The sequence below is a fragment of the Porcisia hertigi genome, chromosome 36 (assembly GCF_017918235.1).
Source record: "Porcisia hertigi strain C119 chromosome 36, whole genome shotgun sequence".
Classification (NCBI taxonomy): Eukaryota; Euglenozoa; class Kinetoplastea; order Trypanosomatida; family Trypanosomatidae; genus Porcisia; species Porcisia hertigi.
Window position 1 is genome coordinate 952,130 of NC_090595.1, and position 24,245 is coordinate 976,374.

Sequence of the window (24,245 nt, forward strand, 5' to 3'; positions counted from 1 at the left end):
ATTTGAAGTGCGGAAGAGGGGGGGGGGCAAAGCGGACCACCGTTATCCTCCACTTTCGGAATTCGTGAACTCTGCGCCGCTTTCTTTTTGCTGCTTTCTCGTCAGGTGTCCTCCTCCACCCCACTCCCCCTTTTTGTAGTTTCCCCCTCTCCCCCTCTCCCCCCCCCCACTCCTCGCCACCCTGCTTCATCATTATTTCTATTGCCAAATATTCCCCATTTTTGTGATTTTTTATAAACGACCAGTCGCTGAAAGACGGGGGGCTCTTGATCTTGTTCTACTCTATCTTTCTCGGTTTGTAGGCTTTTTTTTCCTCATCAAGGCTTTCTTCTCGCCGTGCTGCATATCATCGAGGTGAAGGCAGCCACTCTCACACATCTGAGCCTCATCTGTTTATCTCTGAATATAATTTTTGCCGAAGCCCTCTCTTTTTTTGTTATATCTTCCGTTCACTGTACTGTACTCCTCCCCCTCCCTCCCCCCACTCGCATTCTTTTGAATTCTCATACCCCTTGTTGCATTTGTGTGTGAGGTGTTCGTGCGAGAGTCAATTAAAACCTCCTTTCAACTTTCTTTTGCTCCTCCCCTCCTCCCCTCCCCCATTTCGGCTGAGTCAAGTAAACGTCGTCACACTTCACCCACCGGGTCATTTTTTCCATTGTTGTTGTTTTGTGGTGCCTCAAACCTCTCTCTCTTTTCCCTCCTCTCCCCCTCCAAAAAAAACAAAAACACATATATAAATGTATTCTCAGTTGTGCTTGTTTACTGATGGAAAATCTATTTTTTTTTAATGCTGTGCAAACACAATATGTGATTGCCCCCTCCTCCCCCCCCCCTTCCCCTCCATGCCAGCTTTCCGGCAGTGGAGGAAAAAAATACCGAACGCGTGTGTATTTTTGTTGTTTGTTTTGTTTTTTTGTCGTTTTTGACTACTCCAGACGCAGAGAGGGCAGAAGGCAAGAATGACATGGGCATCGAAGCAAGGACAAGAGGCTCCGACATATCAGGTCCAGAGCAAAAGTTTTTTTCCTCCTACCCCCCACACGATACAAAGTGTAAAGGAGCGAAACGAGTGTGTGTGTGTGTGCTACGGTGCGAGTGACCATGTCAAGGAGCTCTCTCTCGGGCTTCTTCCCGTTCAACAACCCAAAATCCCCTCTATTTCCCCGCTCTCTGGTTATAGAGACTCTTTTTTTTTAAAGAGAGGAGGACCACACCGGCTTTCGTGCCGCCGCTACTCGTGCCATTACACCTCATTCCGGTTATAAGCGCACAAAATACGAAAATCCTCCTCCTCTCTTTTTCTCCTGCTTCTACTTTACCGCTTCAACATTGATTTATCACTCATATCGACCCACTCTGTTTGTTGAGTTGATTTGGCTTGATGTTTGTGTTTCTCTGTTGTTGTCTTCAGCTTGTATCTTCTTACTTCTCCTGCGAATGCTTCCCCCCCCCTCCCCCTCCCCCATCGTGTCGCCCTCCACAACTGGGCGTGTCTCTGTGTGTTTGTGCCTCTTTGTGTGCGTGGGCTAGTATGTACATGTACTCTCTTTCTCTCCCCCTTTTTTTTTAGTTCACGCACGCTCACCTCTGAAGTCGGGTGATTTCCATCTGCTCTGACCCAATCGAGACGCTTTTTGTTTTTTTTTCTGCTTTTTTTTTGTTGGCCTTCGCCACACACGCCTCCAGTCGCGCGCGCACACACACACACACTCACACACACACATTTACAAGCGATCTTCTCCTATCCGGTGTGTGCGTGTTTGTGTGCGCTAGTTGGTCAGAGTTTCGCCATCTCGCACCGGATTTTCTTCTTCGCTCTTTCTTTTGCATTCGGCATGTCTGTTTCTCTGAAGGTACGCACACCCTTCAAATGAGCACCACTGCCTACTAAATAATTGATGTATCTTCTCTCTCCTTCTCCTTTTTGCCGTCCTATTTTTTACGCGAAGGCAGATTGGGTAAAAACAAAACAAAACAAAAAAACGTCTCGATTCTTCTCTCCCCCCTCTCCCCCACTTCCCTCCTTCTCCCCCCCCCTTTACTTTTTCCTTTGCCTTTTTTTTTACTCTTTGCACAGTTGTAATGGACTGTTTTTTTTTGCTCTGTGCGTCTTAATAAATTTGTTTCATCTGGAAAAGGAGGGGGGGGGAAGGAGGGGAGTGGAGGGGAGGTGTGCACGCTGGAGTTGGTCTAATCTGCCTGAATTTTTTCCTCTCGAGGACTTCGCTCTTTTCCCCCTCAGCTTTGTCTCGCTCCCATGGTGTCTTCTGGAATCGCGTATGCGTCCCCCATCCGCGCACCCCCTGTACGGCCCTTCAAGATATCAAGAAGGGTCTGCTAGACGACGGACACTTGAGAGTAACGTCGCATCGCTTTGCAAAGAGAGTGGCGGGAAGGGGGAGAGGGAGGCAGGGACAGGGCGCAGAATGGCGAGGGGGGGGGAGGAACTACTCTGATACAGGCTGGCTTCTTTGCTCTTCTCTCACCTGCTCTCTCGATGACACCCTTTTCAGGATAACATAGCATACACACGCGTGCCGGTAATCACGCCGCAGCGGTGTATCTATTTTCTCGTTTTTTTTTGGGGGGGAGGGGTGGCTACTTTCGTTGCAGCTCCGTGAAAAACTTGATTCTCCTGTCCTCCTCTCTCGTTTGCGAATGGTTAAGAGTTACTGTCGTGCTATCCTCCCCCCCAAAATATATATATATATATATGTATAAATATATATGTATATATATATGTCTGTGACAGGATCGGATCCTTGCGTTCCTTTTCGCTTGCTCGCTTGTGCGTGTAAGCCTGCCTTGTCCCTTTCTCCCCCTCCCCCTTGTTCTCTCTATTCTCCTATCCCCTTCAAAAAAAAACGTGCCAGTCAGAATGACGCGCATATCCCTCCCCCTCCCCCTTTTTGCTCCGCGTGTGTGCGCGCGCGTATCCATGTGCGTGTGCTCATGATGTTGCTCTCATGTCAGCGTTTTGGTGTACATAGCCGCGATGGGTGTGACTGATTTCGAGAGAGCGAAGCACACCCACACCCCCACACATATATATATATGTACGTATATATTTATATTTATTTATATGCGTGTGTGGGTGTGCGCCCCCCCCCCCGCATCTCTTTTTTTTTCCAAAGCAAATTCCTCTGTGCTCTGTCTCTGCTTGTATTTTTGCTCTTTCTGTTTTTCTTTATTTTCTCGCCCCCCTGCCCCCGCGTGTAACCGTCGATTCTGCGCGCTCTCTGTTCTGAACAGACATGGCTTTCTAGATTTGAAAAGACTGAAGTAGATGTGGAACCGCACCCGATTTAGCTTTCCTCTCTGTGGCCTATGTTTAACTATGTACGTGTGAGAACAGTTGGAGAGTGTGAGATCTCCTTCCACCCCCCCCTCCCCCCCGCCTCCTTCCTCCTTCAGGCATAGCGATGTAGTGGCGGAGACACTCAGTCTGTCCTATTTTTTTCCTCCCTCTTTTTACAATTACAGGAAAGGGGGAGCTTGGCGCGTACATGTGGACCTCAGTGACGTGTATCAACGTATCCACGAGGACAGAAGAACGAACAATAATTCTAGAAAGAATGGTAGGGAACTGAGTGACACGACCAAGTGAGCGATGTGTACCGATGCCTATGACGCTTGCCTTGACATTTGTATCTTTATTTTGTCCTTTTCGCGTTGGCACACGCTGCGCCATGCCCGCCGTTGATGAGCAGCCCCTCCCCCCCACCTCTTCCACGCTGTATACCCCCTGGTCTCCAAGTAAAAGAAACCCTCCTCGCTCCTGTGTTTATTTTTAGTATAATGGTCATCGTTCTCTCTTTTTTGTTTGTTTGTTTCGTGCATCTCCCCTCCTCCCGCTCCTCGAGGCGCTGGTAAAAGGAGTGGTTGAGAAAGAATTCTAAGACCCGAGCATCCCTCCTCCCCCTTCCCTGCCCAAAGGAGCGCTTTGCTGACCTGCCGGCGAATGGGTGTCTCAAGTACCTCTTCTGACGATGTCGGCGTGGATGCCCTCTCCCTTTCTACCCCCACCCTCCCTGCAAGCGCCGCGGTTTTGCGGCAATAGCAGTACAAGAAGAAAAAATGCTATGGGTGCTCCTCGGTCGGCTGAGCACACAGCAAAACAATCTCGCGCAGGGGTTTCTGTTTGTGGTGCACGGCTTCGTATGCCTGCAAGGCTCTGTGAGCACTGGGGAGTGCTAACCGTCTGACGCGTGGGAAGAGGAGCAGTTGTTGTTGATGACGCAGACGTGAAACAGAAAAGAACACGCTGACAAACGCGCTGATTGGGCAGTCAATGCACGAATGCCCGGCAGATGTACTTCACCTCTCGCACACACACACACAAATATATATATATATATATATATATAAACCTTTTTGTAGTTTATTTTCTTCGTATGCCCTTCTCGAGACATGATCCATGTGCCGAGAATAGGCGGACGATACGGGGCTCGATTTTATTGACAAAAGCGGCCGACTTGTTTATTCTACAGGTCGGCGTGTTTCTCTTTTTTTCCTTTTTACACGTTTTCCCCTTTCTGCGAAAGGGGGGGGGGCCAAAGCGTGGCCTGATTGGATCCTCCCCTCTCGTCGTCGCTATTGTCTATATCCTCAGAGTACATGCGAATCATTTGCCCTCCCCACCTCACCTCCCAGCATGCCTTCACCCGGTGGGCAAAAGGGGGAGGTTGGAAGGGCACATCGATCATCCCTCTCATCACTATCCCAAAACATCAGACGCGGGCGTCTGTGGATCTCCTTTACGCTGCTCTGTGTGCGCGCTATCGTGGTCTCGGTGTAGGTGAGGTGCACGCGCTGACACACACGCACACACACTCATAAGCGCTCGTAATGGACTATGTCGGCTATACGTATGCAGATGGCAAATTAGATTTCTTATGTTATTCTCAGCGCACCCTCACTGGTCCTCCCTCTACCCTCATCTCTTTGACGCTGGCGAAGGGAGGGGGGCACTCGCACCCACGCCCATAACACTCGGTATCGAAGTCGATGGACATCGGCGTTCCAACACCACGCCCTTGTGTTTTTTTTTCAAACTCTTTTTTTCTACTCGACTGAGGGGGGGGGGCGGGGGGGGCAGTCTGCTCCTGTAAAGAGTTTCCGTGAAAGAATCCTCCCTGGTTTCTTTTTTTTTTCAAGGAACAACAGCTCCGCTAGCCACGGCTCCTGGAATGCTCTTGAACGCTCTCACGCCGATGCAACTGCAGACTTGGTGGATCTCTTGACGTCTGTAGACAGCAGAGACCTCCTAACAGGACTGCCGCGCCGCCCCGCTGCTCTCTCCCGGTATCATGCGAGGTGGGATGCTGAGCATGCTCACCGCGGTGTGTGCACTGGCAGAATCACGGTGTTCTGACACCATTGCGGCAGCTTCCTCTACACGAGCGTAGGCAGTTATCGACCCGTTTGTAATTTCACTTCCCCCGACCCTCGCTCTCTCCATGAAAAAGGTTGTCACGTGCACGCCAACGCGCCACTGCGGGCAGAGTCTCCAGACGAGATGATATCAAGCGGCATGCGAACAACAGCTCTCCCCCTTTTTTGAACTTCTTTACTCGCTCTAAAGGAAACGGTGTGAGTGTTGGGGGGGGGGGGGGGGGAGGCAAGCACAGACACACATCAGATGAGCACTGGCCGCAGTGCTCTGCGATTATCGTAGACCGATATAATCTGACCTGAACTACTGTGTGGTCAACTCGAGCAACCGATGCGCTGCAACGACATTGCAGATGATGGTGCAGATTCTCTCTCGCGTTCGATGGCGCTCGATGCGCAGGCCTCTGCCAGAATGCAGGGCGCCGTCGTACGATCCATGAAAGGGCTCATGTCCTCGAGCCAACAGTCTGTCTCTGTTCCTTCCGAATTATAATGGGGAACGATCGCTTTGATAAAGCTGCCAGATGCTAGGGGAACTGACAGCACCTGCATGCAACAAAAGACTGGTCACCTGTCGTACGCCGGCACACGATCCCCTATGAGCGGCATGGTTGGGTGTCACTGCCCCTGCCCTCGACGAGGGCACTGAGCGTAGCCCATTTCGTTGAAGGCACCCAATTTACCATTCCACCTCCCTCCCCTCAAAAAAAAAAGCCCTGTCTGGCGTCGATCGCACAGCACGCATCGGAAGGAGGGGACGGGAAAAGATAGCCAGAGCCAGTGAACCGCGTGGCTCCGATCCGACAGCACAGGCGGCTCGTCCTAATCGGCGGAGGGGGGATATCAGCCGCCGTGCAACAGAAGCGGATAGGCTGCGGCTGTGTGTGTGTGTGTGTGTACGTGCGTGCATACGCACTCGCTTGTTTTGCTCCTAAGGGGAACGAATGACACCCCGTGGAGACAACTACTTAATATTTTTTTTTCCTTCCCTCCTCATATCCATCGAGCCCCTCTCTGCGGAGTTGAGTGAAATAGAACCGCTTTTACAGGAAGGGAGAGGTGGGGGTGACGGGAATCATGAAGTGTCGCATCCGTGTTAGTCCACACACACACACACACACACACGTGGGTATACATACATATGTACATATATATATATATATGTATACACAGGTAGGGTGTTTTCCCCCCCTCTCCCCTCCTCCAGGTGAATGCGTCCCCATAAAAGCACGCACGACACCCTTTTCTATCTCCGTCACTCATTCTATACATGAAAGGAGTAGGCGGCCCAGCTGCTCTGAGACTATTTCCCCTTCCCTCCCTCTCCCCCGAAAAAAAGGGGGAAGTTTCGGAGGGGTGCACGATATCCACGCACCGCCGTGGACAACGACGGGCTCTTTTTTTTTTTGCTTTTTTTTCCCCTCCACTGCTGCATATAGAAGGATGATGTTTGAACTCCCTTATCTGTGTTTCCCTCCTCCCTACAAAGGTCAGATTAGACCTTCTCACCTACCTACGGGCCGGCTCTTGTATGCTGCAGTGCTTCTGAGTGTGCAGGCAGCGCTGAGTTCACGAACCGATAATCGTTCACACACAAACATCAACCAGTACGTGTCATGGTGTGATGGTCCAATGCACCTATCAGCCCATTTATACCCCCATAGCCGGCGAACGTAAAGAAAACTTATCTAACTGATACTCATCTGCTGGGCTCAGCGCGAATGCAAGAGAATGGGCACACCACTGCGACAGCGTCGCAACCACCGTCTTACGAATCCGTTCTTGTCTTTCTGAGCTCACTAGCACAGTGGCTCAAGGTTGCGCAGGAGCACCTGACTTGCAAACATGAAGCGGGTCGTCACGCTATCGCGGTGGAGGTCCTCACCCGTTACTACGAAAGCGTTTATGGACCGCTGGAAGAATTCGTCTGGCGACGTACAACTGCTGTTAGTGAGGCGAGGTCCATTTTTCCCACCGCTTCCGTCCAGCTCACTGCATGGGTCTTTCTGCGAGTCCTCCTCTTCCTCGTTGCGTGGCGGATGCTGATGAGGCTGGTGCGCGCGACCACCTTACCGCGCCTACGCGCTCGCCAGATCGCATCGCATTGTTGCGCCCATCTCTCGTGGCTTGATAACGCCCGAGTGGTGGAGGCACTCATTTGGTCCGACGCTGCCCAGCGCGGTATCAACGCTACCCTGCTGTGGACTGTCGGGGCATGCGGAGCAGTGGCGTGTCTGTTGATCCTGGGTCTGCTAACCATGCATGTGTGGGTGGACACGGTGCTGTGGCACGTGCTTCAGCGCTGGATGCTCTCGCTATCGCAGGTGCAGGCGTGGGTGTCGTCGTGCGTATGGTGGCCATCTGGCGAATCTCCGACAGGAGCCGCTACTCCTTTAGTGGAATACGCAACTTCTTTCTTGAGTGTCGTCTCTGCGTGGCAATCGAACTTGCTAGCCCCGCTTGTCGGGCTACGTAGAATCATGCAGCAGATCAAAATAGTTTACCTGTGGAGCATGATTGGCGGCGCCGTGTTGGGGGTGGCTCTCTGGCTTCTTAGCTACTCCTCTCGGCTACTGCAGATTTACAACGCAAGTCTTCCGTACTTTGAAGAGAACGACTCTCTGATGCGCTGGCTGGCCCAGCAAGAAGCAGAGGCCACGCAGCAGTGCGCCGACGCTGCGGTGGTGGCGCTTCTTGAGGGTCAGCGTTGGCAAGAAAAGGTGATGGAGAGACTCACAAACTCACTGGCACAGGCAACTAATCAAGAGCGGCAGCGGTGTTTGGATTTGGTTCAAGGGGGAGGAGGACAAGATGACTTCAGAGATGATGCTACACTAGCGGCGGCGACGAGTGATGCCAGTGAAGACGTCCAGTGCGGCGGTGATCCAGTCGCACCTGGATCAGGCGCCGAGATGGTGAGCGAAGGCTGCATCGCGAGCGGTCAGGCAGGAAGCCCATGTAAGGAATTTGAAGTGCCTCTCCATTGCGCCTTACACGGCACTCAAGAAGAAGAAGCGTCAGCGGCGGCGGCGACGGGAGAGGAAGAGGCCGCTGGCGGTGGCCGCAACACATTACCGCGCTTGGAAAAGGTGAAAGAAGCGGCAACCAATACGTCGTGTGGGCAAAGGGAGTGAGAGTGTGCCGGCCGCTAGCGTCAAGGAAGTCCTTTTCTTGGTCAAGTGGGCTGTGTGGGGTCTGTGTAGCGCGTTTAGCTGTACTCGAAGGCACCTCCTGCACCACCACCACAACGTTTTTTTTTCTTTTCTGCGATCGTTGTCCTCGCTGCTCAGTAAAGATTTTCTCTCTTTTTCTTTTGCGTGCGTGTGTCCATGTCCCCCCTCCTCCCCCGATTGCCCCTCGCTTCTACTACTACCACCGCCAACATTGCTGCTGCTGCTGCACCTCATCTCTCATCTGCCTGCCTCCCTACCCCTCTAGCGACGCCGGGGGGGGGGGGCAACAAAGGATGTCATTCATCCCTATCAGCGGTGGTCATGCGTATGGCTAATTGCTGCTCATTCCCATGATTTGCGCCGTGCTGATATGCGCATACACACACACACACACAGACACAAAAGGCGGGGGCAGACCACACTAATGTAATGCAACTCTGCACGCACACCGCCGTATTTTTGCGGCAACGACGAAAAAGTCGACGGACGCGAGGCGCACGCCCCCCCCTCCCCTCCCCGTCGATCTCCACATTTCGCACGTGAACAGCTGGAAGGGGCTTCTGGCGCCTTTCCACTTTTGTTTTCGAGTTCTGAATCGCGCGCTCTCCTCATCTTTTTATGCTTCCGCTTTTAACTCCTCCCCTCCCCCCTCCCCCCCCCCTCCCTCCACACACACACACCACACACACACACACACACCACTCCTTGTTTACACCTCCCCCTTCTTTTCTTCCGTTGTACATGCTTGTTATGTGAAAGACGAAGGGTCCTGCGGAATGCGTGCAAGCCGTCAGAGGGCTGCCTGAGACTATTTCTCTCTGTGTGTGTGTGTGTGTCTATTCGCTGCCGTGCTGCTGAAGAAGGGAACGCGCAGACAACGCACTCACGACTGGCCGTGGGAAGTGCGCCCGTCAACTCGTTTATTTATACTTTATTCTGAACTTGGATAAAATGAACCGCATTCCCGCTTCGGCGCGCAACGCGCCTGTATACGCGACAGCCATGTCACAGTTCGCTATATGCCGCCAGCCCTGGAGCGAGTATCTCAACCTGCTCACCAAGGAGGATACGCAGCCGTTTCATACAACGCCGCAGGAAAAGCCGGCATACCGCGGTCGCAAGCGCGGGCGTGAAGGATGGTTGTTCGGTCAGCAGGTCCAGCTGCACTATCATCGCTTCCCCGATGAGCAACTCTTTACGAACCTGACGCGCTGGCGGATGGGTGACACCGTAGGCGACATTGCCATCCAGCAGTTCCGCAATGCCCAGCCTTTTGACATTGAAGACAAGGACCCACAGGGATTTCAGAGACCGGCGCCGGATGTTTACATGAAGCTCAACTACAAGAACCCAGCCACCATCTCGCGGTTCCTCACTCGCACAGGCCACATGTACCCGCAGGATATTATGCCTCTCAACCCCGAGGCGGTGGCAAAACTGCGCGTCGCCAAGGCTCAGGCAATCCGCATCGGCCTGTACCCTCGTTTTGGCAATCCCTTCTGGTTCCGCTCACAGAGCTTCCGCCCCAAGGCGTACCAAGAGAACTACGACCCAACCACCTACTCGACGAAGCACACCATGGAGCACTTCGCATACAATTGGGTGCAAACAGATCGGATTCGACAGTACTTCAAGGGTTTGGAGGAGCTCCACCAGCACCGCCGCTCCACTGCTAGTTCTGGAGGTGGCGGCGTGACCAGTGAGCACAAGCAGCAGAGTCACCTATACGCGCCAGATAACATGTCTATCGAGATGCACCGCAATGCCCCGTCCTACAGGGCCGATGTGGAGCGGTCCATCAAGAACCCCACTGTGCCTGGCTTGATGTCGACGAAGGGCATGAAGAAAAAGTTTCACAATTTGTACTCCTCCACCTCGACAAAGAGAATGGGCTTCCCGAATCCAACGTTGGGCATCAAAAAGGTCTAACGGTGGGTGGTGGTGATTGCACTGATGGTTGCGGAAGGTAGCGGGTTGTCTTTGATGGTACATGGTACGTCGGTGCGTGTGGGAGTGTGTGTGTGTGTGTGTGTAGGGTGGGTGGGGATGTGTGGATGTGTGTGTTGCTAGGCTGTCCGTGTGGATTCTCTCCTCCCTCATTTTTTTTTTGGTAGCTTGAAAAGGAAGGAGAAGGACGATGGTCCTTGTTTTGTGTCTGCATAGTCGAGACGTCTCTGGTGCTCCCACTTTTGTGTCGGTGCATCCAATAAAGCAAAAGAAAATATCGGTGCGTTTTTCTTTTCCAATCCTCGTCCCTGCACGTGTATGCTCCCCCATAAAGTCCAAATGAACTCTTCTCCGAGCATGTTAGGTATTTGCGTGGTAGCTTGGTGTGGAAGGAAACCAAGTAGACTCGTAGTGGCCTCCTCCTCCCCTTCCCCCCCCCCTCCTCTTCCCTCCTACCCACCCACTCCTCTCCCCGTGCATAGGGCTCACAGTGTTAACTTCAGGCTGAAGAAAGGTTCAGAGCACCCTCGAGGAGCCGATCTCGGGACTTGGCGTCTTTCCTTTGAGCCCCCAATCTTGTCCCCAACGCCACCTGCCAGATGAAGCAGCAACTCCCTGGCGGTTGCAACCGCCTCCCGGAATCGTGTTCGCAAGCAAAGAAGGGTAAGTAGCTGCCATCTCTATCCCTCTTGCTCGTGTTCTCACTTCAAAGCCTCCTCCACTTTCCCTACGGATGTTCGACACTCCTTTTCTGCATGGGGGAGAAAGGTAGTGGGGGGGGCGGCAGTGGGCGGACTTTTGCGCACGGTCATCCCTGTCTACACGTGGTCACCATATCTTTACATTCTCACCTACTCGCATCCTTCCTTCCCTTCTTTCCATTGCCGATGTGGCTCCGATGATTTGCCGCATTTGCGGGGTCGTGTCGTGCTGTTTTCAAATGTTTTGCATTTACGGATCGCTTCTTGCGGTGTGTATCCACGCACCTGGCAACGATACGCCCCAGGAACGTGCTCGCTCTCCCATCTGCGCTAGGCGAAGCAACGCCCTGCTCGGTCGTCGTCTTTATTTCAATATATATATATACGTATATATAATTGCTCCTACACAGTTTGTACACACCTTACACAAGCATAAAACGATCCCGTTGCGCCCCACCTTTCGTTTTGCCCCTCCCCCCCCCCCCCCCAACTGCAGTTTGCCAGGACAACAAAATACTTGAATCGGGAACGGGCCACGAGAGAGCTGCCCAGCCACCGGGATTCGGCTGCCCCTCTCCACAGACACACGCACACACACGCACACGCATTTCCCCTCCCTTGCGTATAGTTGCTCAATGAAATGTCATTTACCGTGGAAGTCGCCCTCGAGCAGCTGGCTCCGACCATCAAGTGCGACATCTCCTGGTCCACCGGTCCCATCTACGTAGTGTGCGATGTTGGCGGTACAAACGCGCGCGTCGGCTTCGCTCAAGCCGCAAAGAATGAATTGTTCAGGGGTCTGCGTATCGTCTACGTGCGCTTCACGGTTACGAAGAAGGATGTGCGTCAGCTGGTCGAGTTCTTCGATCAGGTACTGCAGCACCTGAAGGCGGGCCTCTCTGTCGGAGCCACCGCCTTCCTGAGTCGTGTTGCGTCCGGTGCCGTCAGTGTGCCGGGACCAGTCACTAACGGGGAGTTCGCGGGCCCATTCAACAACTTAAATGGCATTGCGAGGCTAGCGGACTACCCGGTTGAGCTGTTTCCAAAGGGCCGCAGTACACTTCTAAACGATCTGGAGGCTGGGGCCTATGGCGTTCTGGCGCTGAGCAACGCGGGCCTCCTCTCCAAGTACTTCAAGGTCATGTGGAAAGGTACTCAGTGGGACGCGCTGTCTGACGGTAAGCCTGCTGGCAGTACCATTGGTCGCGGACGCTGCATGGTCGTGGCCCCTGGCACAGGTGTCGGGTCCTCCCTAATCCACTACACGGGTGTCTCGGACAGTTATTCTGTGCTAGCCTTGGAATGTGGCTCTCTCTCCATGACGTGGTGCGCCAACGAGGACTCCAAGTACGTGCAGGCGCTTGCGGGGTACATGGCATCCAAGGCCCGCGTGCCGGGCAGCCTGGACTCGACCGTCGCTCCAATCTGGGAGGCGGCATCGAACGGCAGCGGGCTGGAGTTCAACTATGCGTACGAAAAAGAGGGCCCGAAGGCGTCTGCCCCACTCAAATCCGCGCCGGAGGTGGCCAAGCTCGCCAAGGATGGCGGCGACCCGGCCGCCGTCGCCGCCATGGATCGCCTCTACAAGAACCTGATGGGTCTTGCGGCGGAGACGACCATGCAGTTCTTGCCCCTAACTTGTGTACTGATGGGTGACAGCATCGTCGCGAATAGCTTCTACTTCGATAGACCGGAGAACGTGATCAGGCTTCGGGCTCGCTTGAAGGAGCACTCGATGGAGCGGAACTTCGAGCTCTTGAGCCGCACCACGTTTCTTCGCCAGGTGCGCAATGTGAACATCAACCTGCTGGGCTGCCTTGGATTTGGTAGCCAACGCTCCATCGCGACAGACCGTGTAGCGCCGACCAAATCACACTTGTGAAACGGCAAGGGCGTATTGTGACCAGGGGGGGGGGGCACGAGCAGGAGGTGCGGATATGTACTGACCATGCCGCTCATGCCCTTGAAGTCAGTCCGAAGAAAGCACGACGCGACGCTGCGGAGAGGAGGGGGAGGGAGGAGGAGGGGCACCTTCCCTGTAAAGCCGAGGCACTATTTAGGTAGCTATGTGCTCGAGAATGGGGGCACCATCGTGTGAAGCGCGGGGGTGTCTCTCTCCACTGTGCTGATGAGCGCTCATAAAGGCCGTCGTGCTTTGCCGCCTTCGCAGAAATACAGCAGTTTTTTTCCTTCCCCCCCCCCCCCCCACACACACACACATACACATTCGCCTCTGCAACGGAGGTGAAACAACAACGAATACTCTGTTCTGATTTTTTTTTTTAAAAAGTGTGTGTGTGTGTCTCTCTATTGGTTCCATTATGGTTTCTTCAAGTGTCTGCACACTCGGATCACACATACACGAACATAAACCGTTTTTTGTGTCCATCTTGGAACATCAAAGAAGTAAACAAAACGTCACGTCTATTTTTTTCAGCTTTTTTTTTAACGACTTCTTGTGCCTATGTGGCCCCCCTCCCCCCCCCCTCCCCCCTACTCCCGGACCTACATGCCACGGCTGTTAGTAGCGATGGTGTTCCTCCTCGTGCCCTTCTCTCGTATACGTGGGCAGTGAGGCATGGCAGGGTCTGTGAGCACGAAGAGGAGGATGGGGAAAAGGGCTAAAACGCAGCCCTGTGTGCTGAGAAGAGGGGGGAGGGAGGGGGGGGAGGGGGACGTATCCTGTACTATTTTTTTTTTGTGTGTGTGTGTGTGTCAATGTGCAAGGTTTTTAGGCGCATGTGATGCGATTCCTGGGGAAGGAACGACAGAGGGAGCGCTACCCTCGAGGAGAATCTTCACGAGTAGAGGTTGTTGAGTGCGGATAAGCAAAGGGTGGATAGAGGCGACCTACGGCATCCAGAAACTATCGCATGCGACCCGTTTTATTGGCACCTGTCTACTACTGCCACTAGTAGAGTCTGTGTTGGTGTGTGTGTGGTCGAGGCACGCTGTACCTGTGGCCCGTATAAGGGAAGCCAACAGCGGCGATGAAGGAGAATGAGAGTGACTGCTCGCTTTCATTGCACTGTTCACCCCTCCCTCCCTCCCACCCCCTCCTCCTTACTGTGTCTTCTCTGCCGAATGTGTCGGCGGTTTGCAGTGTTTTATGGGGAGAGGGTACGCGAGTGGGCGTTCTTCCACCAAAACCGTGTGAATTCTTTATTGTGCCCTTTGTCATTTCGTTTCCCTTGCAACATGTTGACCCGCCTCCTCCGGTGAGAGGGGCCCACACCTTAGCCATAGGTGATGGCGAAGTGAGGGGGGGGAGGGGGCTGTGCCTACGTTGAAGGGGTAACTAAAGGCAAGATCTCAGGGTGACCCAAGTGTATCTAACTGGGTTGGGCCGAACTGCTGGTGGAGAGGTTGTGAACCGCACGGAGGAAAACACCGCGTGGCGACGTGAGAACGAGAGGTGAATAGGAGGGGGGGGGGGGAGAGGACGCTGAAGGTAGAGGGGTCTTGGCGAACCAACTCTGGTAGTGTATTGCTGCATCCCCGTGTCTACCCACCGCATCGCACGAACTGGTGGACCTTGAGAGACCACAGCGGTGTGTGGAGTCAACACTTCTGCTGGAGCATGCCCATATAGACGTGTTGTAGGGGGAACGCACAGGCCGGATACCGATCGACACATCTCGCCGTTTGCGTGCGTGCAAGGAGGGGGGGAGTATATATTTTTATATACATTTGTTTATATTTATTTTATATGCAAATGTTTTTTTTTATGCATCATGGAAACGGAGTGTTCATGCGCACGAGCAAAGAAAAAAAACGCAAGTAAATGAAATCAACAAAAGGTGGGAAAGGGGATCGGCGGTGCAGAAGCGGGTCCAGTTTTCGTGATAAAAGCCCTTTCCTCGCAGCAGGGGAGGAGGAGGGGAGTACATGGCAAGATGCTTGCGTATCCTTGTCCAACGAAAAGGTCTCCATGGAAGCTTTTTTTTTGGGGGGGGGCTCGGAGCGACAATAAAATACTGCACTTGCTTCGAGGAGGAGGGGGGAGGGTTAGAAGACCCCCCCCCTTGTCTCCGCCGATTCCTCTTCCCCCTTGCTCTCAAGAATACAAGCGCACACAAAAAGAAACACATACTGCAGCTGATGTGTCCTTGCGTCCCATGTCTGTCATTCACAACTCTTTTATTCCCCCCCCACACACACGTACTAACACGGGTACACACATGTACACGTAAACATCCACACTTAGTTGCTCGCTCGGATTGGCGGGACGCTGCGTGCAACCAAATGAATGGAGAGCAAAATCGCTTCGCAAATACATTCGCAGCAAGGACATGGCGGCTCAGCCGCTCCTGCACAGATCAGTGACGAGAGGAGGGCGGTGTGGGAGGAGGAGCAACTCCGCATGGCACTGATGGCTGATGTACCGAGCACAGAATACTACTACCGCCCCTACATCAGTACACACGGCAGCAGTGGAGTAAAGCTAGATGCGCAATCCAACGGGGGAGCAGCTCCGGATCATGCTTTCGTGCATCGGCGCTTTACTTTGCCAGATCTGGAGGCTGTCTTGGCCCCAGTCCCGAAGACGGACTCGGGGGCCAGAAGCAAGACGCCCGATGCCGACTCGATAAAGTGCTCCCAATCAAGTTTCATTTCCCCTCGGGAGGCTTTGCAGTGTCAACTCCGCTTCGACATGACTCAGCAAAGCTCTGCTGCTCTGTCCAACTCTGCGGTCGGCCGGCAGCTGCCGACGCTTACGTTTGTTGGTGGAGTTGACATTTCTTTTATCCCCAACACGGACGACGGAGTTGCCTGCCTAGCCATCCTGCGCTATCCATCTATGGAGCGCGTCAAGGTGTACATGCACAGGTGCACACTGAAAGAGCCATACGTGTCTGGATATCTCGCCTTCCGCGAGGTTCAGCCCGTTTGTGAGCTCTTCAATTCAGTGCGAGCAGAGTTGCTGGCGACGCAGACGATGCCCCAGCTTCTTGTTGTGGACGGCAACGGGGTGCTGCACCCCCGTAGGTGTGGACTGGCAACGCATCTCGGTCTTGCGCTGGACATTCCAACGATAGGGTGCTCGAAGAAGATGCCCCAGGTTGATGGACTGACGCGGGGTGCGGTGGAGGCAGCGTTAGAGACCCCAAGCGAGGGAGCACCGTGCAGCTCCGCTCTCCCTCGTCTGATGCCACTGGAGGGTGTATCGTTTCCACCTCAGCTATACGGCTACGCCGTACTCGGCCATCTGGGGAGTGTAAAGAAGTGCATCTACGTTTCACCAGGCCACTGCATCGGATTTGCCGTTGCCACTGCTTTGGTCATCACAATGCTGCGCCATAGGATACCGGAGCCGATCCGCGCCGCCGATCTCGCCTCACGGGAGTTCATCAGCAAACTATCTACTTAGGAGGGACGCCAATACTTCTTTATGGCGCGCCTATTTGCAGAGCTTCTTTTTTTTTTCTTGGAGCGCACATGATGGTGCACAAGATGAGAAAGAGAACGCTCGTGAAGCGTTTGCTCAGCGAAATATAGAGGGCTGTTGCGCCACATCTTCGCTTTGCCTCAACACCCACACACAAACGCACACACAACTTCTGCGTTGTCGCTCCACTTTTCTTCTGCCTCCCCCTTCCCTCCTCCTCGCTTTCCAAGGTGCCCCTCTATTCTCACCATGAAGCTTTGACCACCGCAAGATCAACACGCAAGCAGCGAGCCCCATATCTCCAAGTATGTAGGTAAGCGCCATGACTTTTGGTGGCGTCTTCTAGTGATGCTGCGTTGAAGGATTCTCTCGACGCCGGCGCGCATGCCATCCACCCCCCGTCTTTACACTCTGACGGCTTTGCTTATATTTCTCTACCCTTTTAACTTCCACTCTCTCCCTCTGATTCACACAATCTCACTGTTTCCCTCCCCCCCTCCCATCGCCTTTCCCAGCCCACATGTGACAGGCGCGCGCACACACACACACACACACAAGGCAGACAGAGGAGGCGCAACCTACACAGAACCGAGGGCCCCCTAAAAGTAACCGAGAGGTCCAGCTACTGGTGCAGCAGCAGCAGGGTACATCAAGCGGTAGTGCGCACTCACTCATACACCCACGTCTCCACCCCACCCCCTCTCTCCGGCCAGGTTTGAGGATGATTCTCCTCATCTTCATTTGTGGGATGCTGTGGATGGTATGGTCGATTGCTTCTTTCTTCATGTACCGCCCCCGCCAGATAAGCGGGTCAACCGTGGTGGTTACGGGGGCCTGCAGCGATATAGGACGGCATCTCTGCCTGCAGCTCTACGCACGCGGCGCGCGTGTCATTGCGTGGGACTACAGCAAAATAAAACTGCAAGAATTGCAGTCAAAGGTTCTCAAGACCACAGAAAGAGTTGACCACCTTGATTCCGCGAGCGTGCAGGATGATGACCGCGTTGCCGATTCGCTTCATAGTCGATTTTTTGTTTGCATCGCTGTGGATGTGACCTCGCGACTGCAGGTGCAACGTGCCGTCAAGGAGCTAGACGGCCCGGTTGACATAATCGTAAACGCTGCTCACATGTACCCTCTCAAGGGGCTCAGTGGTCGCACCGACGATTCTGCAGAGCGCGTCATTCAGACCAACCTGCTCTCTCCGCTCATGGTGGTGCGGCAGCTCTTACCGCTGTTACTCGCGCGGGACTTTTCTTCGAATGCCGGGGGGTTACTCAAGGCGACGCAGCGACGTGACGACTACGCCCAGGTTGTGAACGTTGTCTCTGCCTCCGCCAGCTACTCTCTCTCCCCACACAGCCCAGAGTACGCGGCGTCGCAGTGGGGCATGGTAGGCATGCACTACTCGATGAGAGAGTGGATTGCCCAGCAGCGGAACGAGTACATGACTGACGGTGTGAGTATCGCGGCGTCAGGAAAAAAAAAGATGGTTGCGGCGACCTCTCCTCCACCGCGACTGCCACGAGAGGTTCGGACGACGCTTCTTTACTTGAACGAAATCCAGCACAGTGCATCGACATTGATGAGCTCTCCGTTGTCGAGCTCGTCCGGCATGACAACTGTTGTGCGGGTGCCATCGCCAACAACGCAATCCTCATCGCCAGAAAGCCTCGAGCGTGACGGAGATGGCGGCACCGGTGCGCGGAAGTGGTCGGCGTCGGCCTACAGCGACTCCTACATCCAAGTCGTGCAAAAGCGCAACGCCGAGCTGGAAAAGGCGGCGATCTGCTGTGTGAATGCCATATGCCGAGGACAGGAGAGCTACTGCTACACGTCGGCCTGGGCGTCAACCATCGTCTACCCACTCCTGATCGCGTGTCCTGTACCTTGGGCAACTCGTCTGCTACGCTGGATGCAACGCAGACCAACTGCAGCGACAGAGAACTAAAGGCGTTGGTGATGCCCCTCTTTACTCTCTGCGTGGTAGCCACCCAAACATTTTCTTGTATCTTACCTGTTGGATCCCGCTCTTCCTTGGGCTTGTCTGACCTCCTCCTCCTCCCTTATTCGGACTCTCTCCAAGCTTCTTTCGTTGACGACAAACATGGTGTATTTGCAGTAGACTTTTGTCCAGGTGGGCACGGGGGGACATCTCTGGTCGTGATTGCGGCGAGAGCCGCGATGTCTGCAAAGCGGAATCACACACACACACACACGCGTCGGATCGCAGAGTGACTCATGTCGCAGGCGAGGCTAGGGCCCCCCCCCACCTTTCTTCAGCGGTGCGGTCACGGAAGACCCCACGTGGTGTCCACTTTTCTCTGTTCTGCGCACCCAACTGCTCTATCACTGCCCCTTCCTCCTCTTCTGGTCTTTCATCTCTTTGGTTTTTTCGGGCACGCACGCACACCCACTCACGCATGCACACGAGAAGCACAGCGATCAAAGTCTTCTAGCGTCTTTTAACACCCACCCCGCCGTCTGTCTGAGTTATCGAGAGCTTGCCCCCGTCCCCCCCCCCCCCCGTCTCCCCTCTGCATATTCATCTGTGAGAATCCGTGCCTTATCATCAAGACCCGTGTGTAACATATTCAGTCACGCACCACCAAAACGTGTGCATCGCGTGATTGAATATTTTGCGACTTGCCCTCCATAGCACCGCGTTCTCCTCCTCCTCCTCTTGTTGTTTGTCAAGCATTCCCGCTGGCTCACTCGTCTCCTTTGCTTCCGCCGTGCTTCCTCACTTGCCCCACGCCCTTTGTCCGTGCAAACTCGGCATCATGACGGATGTTCACCCACCGTGCGAGTACCCCGCGTCAGCGCTGTCGCTGGCTGGTACGAATGAAATGATCATGGCCTCCATGCGTCAGTCCAAGTGCAAGGACAAGGCACAGCTGAAGCTTTCCATCGGCGACCCGACCTTCGATGGAAACTTCAAAACCACCGATGTGGCTGTAAATGCGTTCTGTGGGTACACGCATATGCCAACCAAATACTCGTACCAGCGCTCGTGGGGCAATGTGGCGGCGTGCAGTGCGGTGGCGGAGTGGTGGGCGACAAACTTCGCATCAGAGAACCCCGAAGCCTGTAAAGGCGAGAACGTCGTCCTGACCACTGGTGGCGCCGAGGCCATCGTCAACACCATTACGGCGCTCTGTGATGAGGGCGACAACCTGCTCATCCCAGCACCAGGATTCCCTGCCTACTCGTTCTGTTGTGATCTCTTTGGTATCGAGAAGCGGTACTACAACCTGATGCCGGACCGCAACTGGGAGGTCAACCTGGAGGAGGCGCGCAGCCACGTTGATGACCGTACCAGGGCCATATTACTGACCAACCCCTCGAATCCATGCGGCAGCAACTGGAGCCGCGAGCACATCGAGGCTATCATGAAGTTTTGCGAGGAACTGAAGCTACCCATCGTCGCTGATGAAATATATTGCGGTATGGTCTTCAAGGGTGAGGTCTTTACTTCGGTGGCGCAGTTCAAATCCCCTGTGCCGCGCTTTATCATCTGTGGTCTGGCCAAGAACTTCATGTTGCCCGGGTGGCGAGTGGGGTGGGTGTTGCTCGTGGACCCCGAGGGCTACGCGACGGGTGTGCTCAAGGGCATGCAGAACCTTTCCATGCACACTCTCGGGCCCAACGCCCTTGCCCAACACTGCATGCCAGACATTCTTCTAAAGACCACCAAGGAGTACTACGCCCGAAACATGAGGGAGCTGGAGGAGAACGCGAAGCTGTTCGCTGAGGGTGTGCGCAAGTGCCACGGCCTGTCATGCAACGAACCGCAGGGCGCATTGTACATCATGGTGAAACTCCACTTTGACGCATTCAAGGACATCACGACCGACGTCGAATTTAATCTGGCGCTTGAGGACGAGGAGAACGTGCAGGTGGTGCCGGGAACATACATGCAGATGCCCGGCTTTTTCCGGATCAGCTTCGTGCGTGAACGCAAGGTGATTGAAGAGGCTCTAGAGCGCTTGACCGCTTTCTGCACGCGCCACAGCAAGTAGAGAATAAAAGTTGGTGTCAAAACGTCTTGGTGGGCGCGGGCGGGGGGAGGGGGGGGGGGAACGAAGGAAGCGCAGGTGTCTGAGGTCAGGGCAAAAAAAAACAAAATAAATGATATCAAGAAAGTCACAAGAGACATCCTCAAATTTCAAGACGAAAAACCTGCACATCACACCAGCGTACTTTACCCCCCCCCCCCCCACCCCCTTCCGGTGGTGCACCGCCGGTGCGCAGAAGAGTAAGCACCTATATGAACACATACTTCACCAGCAATCACGTAGATTAACCCCCTTCCCCCCCCCCTCCCCCCCCCCCCCAAGACACACACACGCGAGGAAATAAGTGCAAGAGGGATACAGGCTGCCCCTCGGGGCATCTCTTCCGTGTCCGTCCCGATGTGTAAGTCCGTCCAATATTTTCATCCAGTTTTGTTGTACGTCTTTTCATTTTTGTATCTACACATATACATCTGCACAAAACCCCTTTTTTTTATGTGGAATATGGAAGCATTTCTTTCTGATTGCGTGCCTGTCGATTTCTCGTTCTTCGAGTGGTCTCGTTGCTCTGCGCGTACACGAATGGTATCCCTGTATTGATGCAACCCTTTCTCCGAGCATCGTGACGGCTATATAAATTCGTATACCTCTTCGTCTGCTCTCTCTTCTCTCCCCCCCCCCCCTCCCCCCTTCCCGGGCACCTCTGCCTGCCATCCATATTGGCTGTGGGGGGCTTAGTGCGCCAAGACAGAGGAGGAGGAAGGACGGGCTTGGTGGAGTTCCAGGCACTTGAAGTGGTGTCAAGGAGACCGAGTGTGTTGGGGCCCGGCTGCACTCGCCCGAGAATGATGTTGCCACAAAGCGGCAGAGCGAGAAGGGTATCTCAAAGTAGCTGTGAGTGATGCCTCCTCATGAACTAAAAACTCCATAGCATCCAGCGATCGAGTGATTACGGTGGGATGAGAGAGGGGGGAGCACAGAAGGCCGCGTCTGCGGGGAAATGAGTGGGTGCGTGTGCAGTGTGTCCGTACCTGTGTGAGCGTGAACAAAACCGATAAAGTAAGCACATCACCGCTTTTCTCCCTCCCACAGCGTCGCCATCTTGCTTGCCCCCCCCCCTTCCCTCTACCCAGAAGAAGAACTTTTACACTGTGTGTGGCGCATACATATATATATATATATATATATATTTCAGTCTTTCTTGAGCTTTTTTTTCCCTTTCGTGGTTGTTGGTTGTTGGTCGTTTCCAGATGGCGCTCTCTGAAAACTCTGTTGTGTATCTCTGTATTCTTTTTCTTTCCTCTAGTAGAGGTGCAGACCCCCCCCCTCTCACCTCTCTGCGCTTCACATCTACACCCCCACTTGCTCACGCATGCTTTCGGGGAGAGGCAGCTGCCACAGAAATAAGAGCCCGGATGGGTGCAACACAGGAGGACTGGAGAAGGCTGGAGTGCGCTGAGGGAGAGAGCAAGGAGGGAGGGAGGGGGGGCGTTAGGTGAAAAAAAAATATGTACTTCGACTTGTCTGAGACATGTGCACTTGTTACTAAAGCAAACGTGAAATATCTTGAGATGGACAAACAACTGGGGGAGGGAAAAAAAGACAAAACGGGTGTGTGGATCATTCGTGAGACACACAACCCCCGATGCGAATACCAAAAGAAAAATGGTGGGAGAGGAACTGCACTACCCCTCTCTCCCTCCCTTTGGGTCTTCGCGCGTGCTTGATCATCGCACCTTTAATACGACACCTCTCCAATGCGTTTCGCCCACGCGCAAAAGTCTGTGTGTGTGTGTGTGTGTGTGTGTATGACGCGTTCTTGAAACGTACCCCCTCCTTTTCCCTTGTCCTCGAGCAGGAATTCCCTCCCCCCCTCACCCTCCCACCCCCTCACCCTCCCACCACCACGAAACACACACACATACACACCTCTAGTCTTTTCTCATCCCCAATTCAAAGCGCTGTGCATTGACTCTAAGCCTACACCTTTTGACCTACTGCTTCACCCCCGGTCCAATCACCCCCCACCCCACCCCGAACTCTTTTTGTAATCGCTTTTTTTTTTTGCATCAAATCAAAAATAAGTGCGCAGTAATGGTCAAGGTCGGAATCAACGGCTTCGGCCGCATCGGCCGCGTCGTCTTTCGGGCGGCGCAAGGGCGCAACGACATTGAGATTGTGGGCATCAACGACTTGCTGGATGCGGAGTACATGGCATATATGCTCAAGTACGACTCGACGCACGGCCGCTTTGACGGCGCTGTGGAGGTAAAAGATGGTGCGCTCGTGGTAAACGGCAAGATCATTCGTGTAACGAGTGAGCGTGACCCGGAAAACCTCAAATGGGATGACATCGGTGTTGAGGTGGTGGTGGAGTCCACCGGTCTGTTCCTCACGCAGGAGACCGCGCAGAAGCACATCAAAGCAGGGGCAAAGCGTGTCGTCATGACGGGACCACCAAAGGACGACACACCAATGTTTGTGATGGGGGTGAACCACACGACGTACAAAGGGCAGCCCATCGTCTCGAATGCATCATGCACAACGAACTGCCTTGCCCCGCTGGCGAAGGTGGTGAACGAGAAGTATGGTATTGTTGAGGGTCTCATGACCACCGTGCACGCGACGACGGCAACACAAAAAACAGTGGATGGGCCCTCATTAAAGGACTGGCGCGGTGGCCGGGGCGCGGCACAGAATATCATCCCCTCCTCCACAGGTGCCGCTAAGGCGGTCGGCAAAGTGTACCCGGCACTGAACGGCAAGCTCACTGGCATGGCCTTCCGCGTCCCGACGCCCAACGTGTCGGTCGTGGACCTGACTGTGCGTTTGGAGAAGCCGGCGAGTTACAAAGACATCTGTGCTGCTATCAAAGGAGCTGCCGAAGGCGAACTGAAAGGCATCCTTGGCTACACAGACGATGAGGTCGTGTCGACGGACTTCAATGGTGTGACGCTAACGTCTGTCTTTGACGCCAAGGCCGGTATATCGCTCAACAACAACTTTGTGAAACTCGTGTCGTGGTACGACAACGAAACGGGATACTCGCACAAGGTGCTGGATCTCATCCTGTACACGTCCACGCACTGAGAGGCCGCCATCATTTTATTTTCGACAAGCTGCAAAACAAGTGCAGAGGCGGGCACTCGAGGAAGAGGGCCCCGGTTAGCCGCATCTCATGGCGTTCATGCCCGCGAAAAGCCAACATGTCGGGAAACACACGAAGGGTTAGATGATATGCGTTGACGAACCAAGACAGCGCACCACTTATCAGCGGCCTCCGCTGACACATTAAACCAGCGTCACGGTAAGTCTTGGGGTCGCACGAGCGGCCTCCTCCTCCTCGGCGGGTCCCATCGGCACTAGTCGACCAGTCTCTCATCTCGATGATATCAAAAAAAAAGTAGGAACAGGGCAGATCACAGACCTGCAAGAAGGAAAAGACATGTTCGTCAGTAAGACCCTCGTCCTCATTCACAAATGCAGAGACTTCGGATTTATACACTGCATTCACACTGAGTTGCATGCAGCCGCGGGTATCGCACGCCTTTTGCTAGCAAATGCGAAGAAGAAAAATGGGTTGCGACCACACCGCAAGGGTGGGGGGGGGGCCAACCTCACT

The 24,245-nt window shown here is 54.0% G+C and overlaps 7 protein-coding genes across 7 annotated transcripts; all 7 read left to right on the forward strand.

The window, feature by feature from the left end:
• Nucleotides 1–7,118: 7,118 nt before the first annotated feature.
• Nucleotides 7,119–8,531, forward strand: JKF63_00225 (uncharacterized protein; the record flags this gene model as incomplete). Its single annotated transcript, XM_067896277.1, has 1 exon — nucleotides 7,119–8,531. The coding sequence occupies one exon, from the start codon at nucleotides 7,119–7,121 to the stop codon at nucleotides 8,529–8,531; it is 1,413 nt and encodes a 470-aa protein (XP_067752434.1).
• A 990-nt stretch (nucleotides 8,532–9,521) lies between these two features.
• Nucleotides 9,522–10,499, forward strand: JKF63_00226 (uncharacterized protein; the record flags this gene model as incomplete). The annotated part of the gene is made up of 1 exon (XM_067896278.1): nucleotides 9,522–10,499. The coding sequence occupies one exon, from the start codon at nucleotides 9,522–9,524 to the stop codon at nucleotides 10,497–10,499; it is 978 nt and encodes a 325-aa protein (XP_067752435.1).
• A 1,359-nt stretch (nucleotides 10,500–11,858) lies between these two features.
• Nucleotides 11,859–13,100, forward strand: JKF63_00227 (uncharacterized protein; the record flags this gene model as incomplete). Its single annotated transcript, XM_067896279.1, has 1 exon — nucleotides 11,859–13,100. One exon carries the CDS (start codon nucleotides 11,859–11,861, stop codon nucleotides 13,098–13,100), a length of 1,242 nt encoding a protein of 413 aa, XP_067752436.1.
• Nucleotides 13,101–15,467: 2,367 nt separating this feature from the next.
• Nucleotides 15,468–16,589, forward strand: JKF63_00228 (uncharacterized protein; the record flags this gene model as incomplete). Its single annotated transcript, XM_067896280.1, has 1 exon — nucleotides 15,468–16,589. The coding sequence occupies one exon, from the start codon at nucleotides 15,468–15,470 to the stop codon at nucleotides 16,587–16,589; it is 1,122 nt and encodes a 373-aa protein (XP_067752437.1).
• Nucleotides 16,590–17,328: 739 nt separating this feature from the next.
• Nucleotides 17,329–18,558, forward strand: JKF63_00229 (uncharacterized protein; the record flags this gene model as incomplete). The annotated part of the gene is made up of 1 exon (XM_067896281.1): nucleotides 17,329–18,558. One exon carries the CDS (start codon nucleotides 17,329–17,331, stop codon nucleotides 18,556–18,558), a length of 1,230 nt encoding a protein of 409 aa, XP_067752438.1.
• Nucleotides 18,559–19,390: 832 nt separating this feature from the next.
• On the forward strand, nucleotides 19,391–20,629 carry JKF63_00230 (uncharacterized protein; the record flags this gene model as incomplete). The annotated part of the gene is made up of 1 exon (XM_067896282.1): nucleotides 19,391–20,629. One exon carries the CDS (start codon nucleotides 19,391–19,393, stop codon nucleotides 20,627–20,629), a length of 1,239 nt encoding a protein of 412 aa, XP_067752439.1.
• A 2,088-nt stretch (nucleotides 20,630–22,717) lies between these two features.
• On the forward strand, nucleotides 22,718–23,713 carry JKF63_00231 (uncharacterized protein; the record flags this gene model as incomplete). The annotated part of the gene is made up of 1 exon (XM_067896283.1): nucleotides 22,718–23,713. The coding sequence occupies one exon, from the start codon at nucleotides 22,718–22,720 to the stop codon at nucleotides 23,711–23,713; it is 996 nt and encodes a 331-aa protein (XP_067752440.1).
• Nucleotides 23,714–24,245: the final 532 nt, after the last annotated feature.